The following is a 12,965-nucleotide window of genomic DNA, read 5'->3' as shown; positions in this document are numbered from 1 at the left end:
AAAGGAGACAGAGGTGAAGCAGGTATGGCTCTTACTCCAACCCCCTGCCTGATTTTCAAAGGCAGCTCTGCAAAAGAGCAACATAAAATTGAGTTAAAATTAGTGTGGATATTAGTTAAAATTAGCGCTTGAGTTTAAGCTAGTGCTTTGAGTGCAATCTAACAAGTCTGTGTGTGTCAGATGAAGATCGGGTTGATGCAACAATGTGTCCTTAATGTTCCAGGTCCCATCAGGCTCCTATACAGCCCCATGTGTGAGACAGATTGAATAAATGATATAGTTGGCATTTCAAATCAGATGATGGCCCAAAGCAATTGCCTGTGACTACTGCTGGTAGCTGAGTGTGTTTGTGTGTGTGTGTGTGCACGTGCGTGTAATATGTGACTGTGTCGGTGTGTGGCAGTGAAGAAGAGGTCCCAGGTCCACTTGATTACCTGGAATTCACCATCTTTTTCAGACTTTCTTTGTTGAGCTGTCTTCCTGAGGTTGTTTGGAGCCGCTGTGTCATGGATAAAGAACTCCCTAAAGCCAGTCCCAACAAGCTTGCGCTGAACATCAAGAAGCCTGACAAATCCTTCAAATGCAGGAAGCCCACCAAAAATGTCCTGGTCTTTTTAATCAACAGACAACTGGGCAGGCACAGAAGTGACATCGACCTGTCAAGGTGGCTATGGATGCTGTCATAAAACAACTCCAAGGTGAACATGGCTTTGGACAAAAGTCATGTGGCTTATGTGCTGAGGCCTGCCCAGAATTTTGAGAAATTAAATATAATTAGAACAATAAACTTCTCCCATGTTTGAGCCATTAAAACAGAGTCTGTCATTTCATTCTTTTGGGTTGGATGTATTTGCTGACAGGGCTTACTTGGGTTACACTGGAAGGGGCTCCTGTTCATCCTAACACACAGTGCAGGGGTGCTCAGACACGGAGCAGAGGGTGAGATCATGTTGCACAAAAGATGTCCCCCACCATCAATCTGAAAAACACTGTGAAGTCGTAGTGATGTAGTACTTGGCATTCAAAGAGCAAAGACTCTTCTGCCTAGCCATTTTGGAGAGACAGCCCCGGTGTTCCCCTCTAAAACCCAATGCTTTTCCTAGTGAAAAGACATTGTTTAAGAGCAGACCAACACCTGGGCTGGGAGTGTGGGGTATGCTTTAACATTGCAGATATCATGTCCACAGAGCCTACTAGAGGCAATTGCCCTGCTCACTGTCCCCAGGAAAGTAGAATGTCCTGGTGGCTTTTTTGTTTTGTTTTGTTTTGGCATGTCAAACAAACCTTCAGGCCACAGCCAATCAAAGAGAGTTAATTTTCCTGAAGGGAAGCCACCCAATAGTTCAACAAAACATGTGAGATGGCTCCCATTCAAAAAGCTGTGTCCCCAAGGAATGTGCTGAGCAAATCAGATACTCACTCCAAGAAACCTGAAATGGGAATTATATGGGCAATTGGTCACTAAGAAGTGAGAGCTAAAGGTGAAGTGGGGACAGGGAGAGCAAAGAGGTCAGAGCAATGGTGGATATTGGCAAGCTCAAGTTAGGAGTAAGATGAAACTTACATAAGGTGAACCACAAAAGTGTTGACTTATGTAAAATCACAATGTATAAATTTATAAAAGGAGAGAAGGAGACTCTGTTTCTTAGAAAGGGTTGCAGCCTATACAGCAGCCATGCCACAGGCTGGGAAGAGTGCCTCTGGTCAAGACCACAGACTGGCACTTGGAAGGAGGAAGGGTTGGGGCAGGAGCTTTATGCTGAATGGGTTGGCTGAACATACAAATTCTACAAGTTACAGGAGGAGCTATGAATATTCATAAGGAGGATCTGACACATTCGTTTTCAAGAAACATCCCTGTAACATACCACCCGTGTTCACCTTGGGGTGCATTTAACTGTATCACATTTAGGCCCTATACGGCAACAGATATTTCAGGGCACGTAGGCACATAAGTGCTCAATCTCTATAATCCAGCCAGAGCCAGTCCACGGTCGGTGGTTTCTTATTAGGAGAGAGTTACTGCAATCAATCTGTTGCCCAGTGAAAGCTGTAATTATGGCTATGGTACAGGAGACTGAGGGGCAGTTAGTCAGCATCTGGCAATAAGTGAGTTGCAATTGTTTTAATATTGCTTATCTCTAGGTCAGTGCTTGTTTAACTGCTAGAGAAAAAGAAAAGCTTGTGGCAGTGGGAACATACTTTATTCTTTCAGCGTAAGGGTGCATGACTTAACCCTTGCCTGACATCCTTCAATCCTGTTTATAACTTTGTATCTTATTGCCTCAAAAAGTCTATTCTGTCCTTATTATGATGTCTATTTGAACATTAATGCTGATGAGTTATGTCTAAACCATAAAACAGAGGGAGTATAATGAGGCTTGTCTGACTGCAATCTGCTCATGGCCAGGAACTCATTTCTAAGGTTCTTCTAGGATCCCCTTGGCCAAAGGAGGGTCAATTTTGTTGGTGAGGGCTTAGGATTTTATTTTTACTTTACTAAAGCCATCACAAATTCTAAGCATCTCTCTTGCCCTTTAATGTCCTTTAAAGATGCAAAATAAGCCTGTGAGCAGCCCTTCTGTCCTCACTTCCTCTCCTCTCCAATTCCCTGTGTTCTCACAACATGTTCAGCATTCCCCAAGGCCCCTCCTGTGTCCCCTCCCCTACATCTAAGGCTTAGGCTTATTGTTATCTTGCCCCTCGGTCAGGTCTCATCCAGATTTTTTTTGTTTTTTTTTTTTTGAGACACAGTCTCGCACTGTCGCCCAAACTGGAGTGCAATGGCATGATCTCGGCTCACTGCAACCTCCACTTCCTGGGTGCAAGTGATTCTCGTGCCTCAGCCTCTCGAGTAGCTGGGATTACAGGCACCCGTTACCACGCCCAGCTAATTTATTTTGTATTTTTATTAGAGATGGGGTTTCACTATGTTGGCCAGGCTGGTCTCGAACTCCTGACCTCGTGATTCGCTCACCTCAGCCTCCCAAAGTGCTGGGATTACAGGCGTGAGCCACTGCACCTGGCTCAGATTTTTATGGGGTAGAAAATTTAACCCCTCTGTGTCCTTTTCACCCTCCGCTCTGCCCTTGTCGCCTTCTCTGTCCCTGCTCTGATTCAGCATTGCCGAAAAGGAGCCACCAACCTCTCCCCAGAGGACGCAGCTGGCTGTAGGATGGAGGGGATAGGTTAGAGGTTGCCAGGTAGAGGGGCCTCCTGGGTGCACTTTTGTGGGAAATGCTACCTGGACACTCCTGCGTTGGTGACTGTTTACCTGCAGTCCAGCATCAAACAGTGGCTGTGAGGTGGAGAATAGGTGGGGAATGGAGGCTGAAAAAGCAGCAGGTAGGGCAAGAGGGAGCCAAAGCCACAGGAGCAGAGGCTGATAACAGTCAACCTCCTACACTCCATGGCCACACAACAGAAGAGACAGAATTTAGGATACAGAGTTACATGCAGATAAATCTCACTATTATACTGAGTGAGAAAACAAGTAGCACAGAATTATGTACCAAATAGTTACTTAACTGTGCTAAGCAGTACTTGGATATATACATAGTCAGTAAAGTTATCCAAACTAGAGCAGCAGCACATTCAAGTGAAACTCTGTCCAGTCTCAGACTTGGCTAGTGCCCCAAAACAATTGATACCAACTAACTCCCATCTTGCAAGGAGTTGCCTAACAATGGAGCCCTGGTAAAGAAGGCAATCACAAACTGTCATGTGACCTCTGACCACTCACCCACCTGTGGGTGTCTACTCACACTGGAAGTCTGGGTGGGTTGGAGATCAGGAAGCCCACTTCACAGGAACTGCATGGTGTGCTGAGTTCTCAAGAGGAAAATCCACTACACTTCAAATTTACTGGAAGGTTGTGGCTACTCAACATACCCTTAATGGGCTTGACTTGTGTCCCCAGAAGTCAGACTCACAAATAAATTTTAGAAGGGGAGTGACTACAGGAGAGCAATGAGATTTGGCCAGATTCTCCTAAAGAGATTTTTCTCAGATCTTAGTGGAGGCCATACGTAGCCTCCTCAGGGGGAAATCTGGACGCAGCTGACTGCCAGGGATTAGAGGCTGAGTGGAGAGTGCGCACACGGTGTCAGGAGACACTCTCGTCTTCTACTCTTTCATTTCTGGTTGCTGCCTCTCATTGCTCAAATCATCTACTAACCAGAAAGCAAGGAAGCCAAAGTGATGCGGTCCATGGTATCAGCATTCCAGAACACAGCCTTGTAGAGAAGCATATATCTGGTTGAACAAACTGAGAATAACCTAACCAATTCACCACTTTTTTTCCACAGCCAGGACCCATTGTTACTTTGATCAGAGAAAAAAATACTCTTGCATAACACACGGTTTGAGGTCGATTTGATTATAATAAAACACGGGTCCTAAATTGTAACTTTAGTGTTTACAGGAAAGTTTCCTACACATTCTCATGGAATGGGTGAAGGAAAAGTCATCTTATCTCCCTATGAAATTAATTTCTTATACTCTGTCAGCACCTGGAAATGTTGGTGGGTGGATGTGTACCTGGTGGGAATAACCTAGGAATTTGTTGCTGAAATATATGAATTTTTGGAAGTGATACCATTATGGAATTACATCAGTTTTCCATGGAACATTACAGCTCGACACGGAAGTGCTAGGTGGTTCCCCAGTGAATCCCCTCAGGTACAGAACTAATCATCTTTCTCACATTAGGAAGCAGCAATCCAAACTCCCCTTGGTCATCTGGATCACTCACCCATTCAGGACAGTGACCCCTTCTCAACCCCAATTTTTGTTACCCAAAGACTTGAAAATGGACAGGGGACAAGAAGTAAATGTCAGTTTCCAAGATAAGGGAACTGTGGATATTTTCCAAAGAAGAGGCATCTTAGCTCAAATATTTTAGCCTCCAAACTATCCAAGTCCTATTTTTGGAGAGAAGGAAGGGGGAAAATCTGTGAATCATTTTTGGGGGGCATAAGAGTGGGGAGAGTCATTCTGTATCCCATCCTGGCAATGGAGAATGGCACTATAGGTTGCTTATAGGTCCAGAACTAGAGCCATATCCTATAGGACAGCCCTCCAACCTTGAAGATTTCTGCTTCCTACATAATGCTACAATTGACTTTTCAACAGGCCATTCCAGCACTATATAAGACCAGATGCTTCTGGCTGATGGTAAGACTGGTAGATTACATGGGCCTGAGCTCATGTACCGTCTTCAGTTGCCATTAAAAGAGTTATTGGACAAAAGTGATATTTTGAAGAAACCACGGTGTTGGGGAAGTAGATCAGCAATACCGAAATGTGTAGGTAACAGTAGAGGAACTGCCTGTTTACTCACCTCCCAGCAAATAAAATGCAACTTAAAACTAAAGGACTTCATTTGTTCCTCACGTAAGCTCGATTCTGAATTTTGGACTTGTGGTTCTCATGTCTGTATGGCTGTTGTGTAAAATAAGTAGAGGCCAAATTCAAATTATTTTGTCCCATAACCCCTCCCAATGTCCAAACCACGTCCATTCTGCTGGGTTCTTTCATCTCTGCGCCCTGTTATCAATCCTAGAGTTAGCCCTACACATTTTTTGATCACTGCTAGATAAGAACATGTCTTTTGTGACCTTAGTATTCCACTTGGTCAGTGTTCAGTAATTTGTACACCCTGTCCAAGATAATCATCACGACTCTAATCTTCCAATATCAAAGCTTCTCGCTTCCCCCAGCTCAGGCTGGGTCCGGGCTGCAGCCTGCAGTAGGAAAGGGTGGTGACCCTTCCACTTGTACTCAGACAACATCTGCATCCCTCCCCTTTAGCAAATACTTGTCCACCAGGGTCTGTTGAATAGGGGGAAAGGCAAGAGTTCCAGGTCAGTAAATATCTCCCTTATCTGGATGGAGTTTAGCAGCTGTTTAAATCTGATTTTGTTTTCTTCAGTGAGTGCTTTAATGGCTGTTCAGGGACTAAATCGCTAGGTCTCAAGTCCCTACAGTTCCCTGACATAAGGCCTCCACACAGATCTCTTGAGAAAACTTCCTTTAGAATACTCCAGACCAAACCAAATACTATTTTTCTCTCTCCCTTTCTCTTCCTCTCTCCCCTTTCTCTCCTCTCCTCTCTTTCTGCTATCCTACTTCCTTTTTGAATTTCTTCCTTTCTAAATTTCTATCTTTTGAGAAGATGATTCAAACCCTTCTTGTGGCCCCTGTGAAGTGCCATCACTCCAGGAAGTTTGAGGTGAAGAGTATTTTCTTCCTGTAAGCTGAGGACACCGTTCAACCTCTGCTAAGTAGGCCTCTCTGCTCTCCAAGTCACCCAGATCCTCTAATGTGAGTACACACTCACACATGGGTGAGTGGTCAGAGCTCACATGATTGTTTGTGATTGCGTTCTTTACCAGTCTTCCACTGATAGTCAGGCAACTCCTTGCAAGATGTGAAGCACTTGGTACCAATTTTGGAAGCATTAGCTAAGTCTGAAACTAAATAGAGCTCCACTTCAACATCTTGCTGCCTTTTAGATACCTTTGCTATTCATGTGTGTGTGTATCCAATATATGCACACACACACACACACACACACACACAGCTTGACAAGTTTTTCTTACTATTTGGTACGTACTTTTATGCTACTTTTTTCCCACTCAACTATTATAATTGTGAAATTTACTTACGTTGGTGTGTATAGCTCTATATCCTACACTTCAGTTCTTCTCTTGTATGTCAATGTACTGTAGCAGGTTGGATATACCCATCTGTGCTTCACTGTATGTGTTGTCTGCACCTGTTACATCATTGGAAAAAAGAAGCTCAGTAATTGGTGGGCAAGTTTTGGATTTTGTAGGCAACATATACTACACTGGAGTGTGCTATGTTATCCCATAATCCCAGAGATCTAAGTAAGACTACTACTTTTCACTGGGGACATTTTCTGTGCATGACAATCAACCTAATTGTCCATCTGTCCCACCTCTTGCACAATGGTCTTATGAGCACAGAAACATGGACTTTCCGTAGTGAAGGCTGATCTGGCTACCATTACTGGTGAGGTCCTAACCTGACAAATAGCAAAGAACGACACTATGCCCCCAGATGTGGCAATGTTCCCTCGGCAAACCTGCCAGCAACTTGGTGGCAGGGCAGTTACATTGGACCTCTTCCACTGTGGATGTGTGTCACAGTCCATTTAGGCTGCTATAAAGAAATACAATAAACAAGGTAGTTTATATAGAACAAAAAATATTTATCATAGTTCTGGAGGCTGAAAAGTACCAGAATAAGATGCTGGCAGATTCGGTGTCTGGTGAGAGCCTGCTTTCTGGTTCAAACATGGTACCTTCTCACTGAGTCCTCACATGGTGAAGTGAGCAAAGGGACTTTCTTGGATTTCTTTTATATGGACACTATTCCCATTCATTAGGGCTCTACCCTCATGACTTAATCATCTCCCAAAAGACTTCACCTCTTAATATTATTACCTTGGGGATTAAGACTTCAACATATGACTTTGGTGGGGGGGATGGGACACAAACATCCAGATTATGGCAAGGAGGCAGATATTTGTCCTCATCATAATAGACACATATTCAGGGTATGGATTACCTTCTCTATCCATGGATTACCTTCTCTATCCATAATGCTTATACCAGCATCACCATAGGTGGACTCACAGAATGCCACATACTTCATTATGGTATTCCACATAGCATTGTTTTTGATCATACAATTAATTTCACATCAAAGGCAGTTCAGTACTGGTCGTATCATATAATCCATCACCCACAAATGCTTGATACAATTGAAAGGTGGAGACTTAATGAAAAATCAGGAATCCCCTGGGTGACAACACCCTGAAAGGATGGAGTTCTATCTAAAATGATGCAATATATGCTTTAAAACAGAGACCATTATGTGGTGTTGTTTCCCCCATAGATAGAATACGTGTGTCCAGGAATTAAGGGGTGGAAGAGGGAGTTACTTCTCTTACTAGGACTTCTTAACAGCCAACTCATAGACTTTTTGTTTCTTTTTCTTGCCACTTTTAGCTCTGCTGATTTGGAAGTGTCAGTTCCCAAAGGAGGAATGCTTCCATCAGGGATCATATGAGTGGTTCCACTGAATAGGAAGATAAGACTGCCACCTGGCCATTTTGAATACCTCATGCCATAGAAACAACAGTCAAGTAGGGGATTATGTTACTGGCTGAGGTGATTTACTCTGATTACTAAGGGGAAATCAGATGCAGCTACATTATAAAAAACGGAATGGGGGAGGGCTATATTTGGAATCAACTCAGGATTTTCTTGGGTTCCCCTTGATGCTTTTATGTTCAGTACTAAAAGGTAATGAAAAGCTACAGCAATTAAAATAAGCAGGCAGTACCATGGATGACTCAGACCTCTCAGAAACGAAGATCTGTGTCACATCATCAGGCAAAGACCCCCAACAGCTGAGGCATGGGAGGAAAAAAGTGATGGCTAAGTAAATAAGAAAATTGTAATTACTGTTAAATGTGTCTGAACCTAATAATATTATATCCTTAAAACACACAGATGTGGCCAGGCACAGTGGCTCACGCTTGTAATCCCAGCACTTTGGGAGGCCAAGGCGGGTGGATCACTAGGTCAGGAGTTCAGGACCAGCCTGGCCAAGATGGTGAAACCCAGTCTCTACCAAAAATACAAAAATTAGCTGGGGGCGGTGGCAGGTGCCTGTAATCCCAGCTACTCGGGAGGCTGAGGCTGGAGAATCACTTGAACCCAGGGAATGGAGGTTGCGGTGATCCGAGATCATGCCACTGCACACTCCAGTCTGGGCAACAGAGTGAAACTCCTTCAAAAAAAACAGATGTTGAGAGCACAAGTAGAAATATACAAATCCACAAATACAACAGATTATAAGATAAATATCTTAGGAAATGGAGAGAACAACCAGAAATAAAATATCAAGAACAGTATTTAAAAATGTAATGCACCCCAATCTCTGAGCACTTTGAACTTTAAGTTTATTCATTTTAGTATCCTGATTCTAACACTCTTTCATTCCCACTGCAAATTCCCATTCATTGATTCTATCACATTTACTCAAACCTATGATGTCCTCTCTGCTCTCCTTACAGGGTTGAAATTCCATGTTAATGATTGTAATCACTGGGTTGCTGACCATCTCAATTACTGACCCTTGTCTTTCTTGGTCATAGACCATTGACAAAAACACAACTCTGGTCAAACATAAGACACTGCTTTTCTCTGTACCTGTATTAGGTAGATTAATTTGGAGGGGAACTAACAAGAGAATATGCAGACTTGCCACTAATTCACATAGATGAATGCTTTTACTACTATCTAAGATCAAATCTCTAACTTGCACACTAGATCCAAAATCTTACCTTCTCAAGAGCATCACTCCACCAATTCTTTTTTCTCTGACTCTTTAGTCATCTATTCTTTTTCTCCTTTGCACCAAAATTTTCTTGTCTACATTTTTTAAATGTCTTTTTGTTTTTCATTTTTAAAATTTTTCATTTCTTTTCTATGAAGCCCCATGCATGTAAAATTTGAATATTACACACATTTTGATTTTGTATCCCCAGTTAACTCTTTCTGGTTTATTCGTTTCTTTTTTTGTTGTTGCTTTTCATTTCTTTTGTTTTCCTTTTTTATTGTTTTAATTTCTTTTCTATGAAGCTCACACACAAGTAAAATTTAAAGTATTAACATCAAGCTGGGCGCGGTGGCTCAAGCCTGTAATCCCAGCACTTTGGGAGGCCGAGATGGGCGGATCACGAGGTCAGGAGCTTGAGACCATCCTGGCTAACACGGTGAAACCCCATCTCTACTAAAAAAAATACAAAAACTAGCCGGGTGAGGTGGCGGGCACCTGTAGTCCCAGCTACTCGGGAGGCTGAGGCGGGAGAATGGCGTGAACCTGGGAGGCGGAGCTTGCAGTGAGCTGAGATCCGGCCACTGCACTCCAGCCTGGGCAACAGAGCAAGACTCCGTCTCAAAAAAAAAAAAAAAAAAAGTATTAACATCAATAAAAACTGCAAACTTTTTCTCCTGTTTGCCTGTCTTTTGTCAGTTTAATTCACAGGCCCCAAAACAGAACCTAAGAAGACAAAAGAAAAGTTTGTCCTCCCCAACAATATCAATAGAACTTGCAACACATTTGACAAATTACAGCATTCATTCATGATGAAAAAAATTTTCAGCAAACCATAAATAAGAAGGAACTTTACGAACTTGATAAAAAGCATCTATAGAAAACCCGCATATAACATCAGGCTTAGGGAAATGCCAGTTAAAACCAAGGAAATACCACTTTACCACAGTAAAATGGTTAAAGCAAAGGGACATTAAAACATTTTAGGGAGGATGTGGAGAAATTAGAATCCTCACGCACTGCTGGTGGAGCAGCCACTTTGGAAAACAGTCTGATAGTTCCCCAAACAGTTAAACATAGAGTTACCATATGACCCCAAAATTCCACTCATATGTATACACACATGACCAGTAAAACATGTGTACACACAAAAACTTGTATAATAATCATAGTGTCACTAATCACAATAATATAAAAGTGGAAACAACCCATAAGTACATCAATTTATGGATGGACTAACAAAGGTGATCTATCCATACAATGGAATATTATTCAGCAATAAAAAGAAATGAAATAATGATACATGCTGCAACATTGACGAAATTTGAAAACAGTATGCTAAGTGAAAGAAGCCAGACACAAAGGACAACATATGGTATGATTCCACTTGCACAAAAAAATCCAGAATAGGCAAATCTATAAATAAAAAAGATTTATAGTTACCTAGAGCTGAGTTTACCAAAGAGAACCAGGGAAAGAAATAGTAGGCCGGGCGCGGTGGCTCAAGCCTGTAATCCCAGCACTTTGGGAGGCCGAGAAGGGCAGATCACGAGGTCAGGAGATCGAGACCATCCTGGCCAACACGGTGAAACCCCGCCTCTACTAAAAAATACAAAAAACTAGCCGGGCGAGGTGGCAGGCGCCTGTAGTCCCAGCTACTTGTGACACTAGGCAGGAGAATGGCCTGAACCCGGGAGGTGGAGCTTGCAGTGAGCTGAGATCCGGCCACTGCACTCCAGCCTCCTGGGTGACAGAGCGAGACTCCATCTCAAAAAAAAAAAAAAAAAAAAAAAGAAAGAAATAGTAAAGAAGATTTCTCCTGGGAGTAGAACAAACCTCAAAGACTTTCCCTAAAAACTACATTTCCAAAGGGACTGAAATTTAAATGGATCAGGCTATAGAACAATGTATACTCTAAGGCATTGTGAAAACCAAGAGCTCTATCAGCAGGCAATTAGTGAACCTAACAGGTGTGATCATAGAAAAAGATAGCCAAAGATAGCCCTACTAAAACCACTGTCATCTCAGGATGACTGTGCACAAGCTCAAGTTCATGTGCACATGCTCAAGTTCAAGAACAACATCATGGGCTTTCTGCTAGGGGGTGGAGGACAACTTCAATAAAATAGTCTAGCCAAGTCACTAAACAAACAAGCAAGCAACACCAACAGTAAGTCCACAGGAGATCAATATTCAGTGTTACTACAATATATTATCTAAAATGTCTAGTTTTCAACATAACATAACATAACATAACAAGGAGGGTGATGTCAGTGAAAATGGCAGAGTAACAACCACCAAAAGTTCTCTCCTCCAAAATATCAACAAAGATAATGGCAATAATGGTTAGAATCAACATTTTCAGAACTATAGACATAACCCAAAGGCTTATAGCTAGCCAGAAAATATTTATTCAAGAAAACATGGCTGAATCAATAAAAATAGCAAGCTTTATGGCATTTTAACTTGCCCTAGTTCCATTCTGCACTCTCTAGCTCTGGCATAACTTAAGAAACTAATGGGTCATGTTGAAGGTGAAGCCTGACAGCTGACAGAGTTGCAGAACAGAGCTGGAGCTCTTACAAAGCTTAATTCCCAAAGAATTGTCATTATTGGACCCCTCTGTTGGCTCCCTGGAAGATCTCACTCACGAGACTCCTTGTTTTTGAACTGACTTGAGGTTCACCTAATACAAAAAGCTTTTTCTCTAGTGACATTTGTAAGGGATGTTTTATAATGATAGAAGTGTCAATCCATCAGGAAGATCAATGTATAAAAGCAATTTTATTTCTATTAACTAACAATGTATCATTGGAACATGAAATTAAGAAAGCAATTCCATTTATAATAACATCACAGAGAAGAATATACTTAGGAATAAGTTTAACAGAAATGCAAGAACAAAGTTGAAATAATTACACTACCTGATTTCAAGTTGCAGCAATCAAGATAGTGTAATATTGCTTTAAGACTACACAAAGTTGTTCAATAGGGAAAAGAAAGTCTTTTCAATAAACACTGCTGAGATAACTAGATTTTTAAAAATATATATTTAAACAATGAAACGAACACCGTCTCCTATCTCATGCCATACACAAGCATTAATTTGAAATAGGCAACAGACCAGAATGCTAAGCAAAAACTATAAGACTTCTAGAATAATACATGGGATAAGGTTTTGGTAACTTTGGAACAGGCACAGTTTTATTACACAGGACCAAAAGACACGAACCATAAAGAAAACACTGATAAACATCATCAAAGTTAAAATCTTCTCCTCTTTGAAATACAACATTGCAAAAATTAAAGGCAAGCCACAGACTGAAAAAACTATTTGCAAAACGTACATCCAACAAAGGCTTTGTATCTGAAATATATAAAGACCTCTTATAACTCGATACACAAACAACCTAATTGTTAAAGGGAATAAAATATTGAAATGGACATTTTACAAGAAAATACATGTTGAATGGCAAAATATGTAGAGATACTCAGCATCACTAGTCATCAAGGGAAATGCAAAAGAAAATAACAAGTTACCACTATGCGCCATTATGATGGCTAAAATTAAAAAGACTCACTGCCAAGTG

General features: G+C 41.7%; 1 protein-coding gene across 1 annotated transcript; it reads left to right on the top strand.

The window, feature by feature from the left end:
• The first annotated feature begins 506 nt into the window (after window positions 1-506).
• On the top strand, window positions 507-686 carry LOC113222359 (embryonic testis differentiation protein homolog A-like). Its single transcript, XM_026451909.1, has one exon. The coding sequence runs from the start codon at window positions 507-509 to the stop codon at window positions 684-686; it is 180 nt and encodes a 59-aa protein (XP_026307694.1).
• The last annotated feature ends 12,279 nt before the right edge of the window (window positions 687-12,965 follow it).

This window comes from Piliocolobus tephrosceles, chromosome 12 (genome assembly GCF_002776525.5).
Source record: "Piliocolobus tephrosceles isolate RC106 chromosome 12, ASM277652v3, whole genome shotgun sequence".
Classification (NCBI taxonomy): domain Eukaryota; kingdom Metazoa; phylum Chordata; class Mammalia; order Primates; family Cercopithecidae; genus Piliocolobus; species Piliocolobus tephrosceles.
The sequence above is the reverse complement of the archived record's forward strand: the minus strand, read 5'-3'. Positions and strand labels throughout refer to the sequence as shown.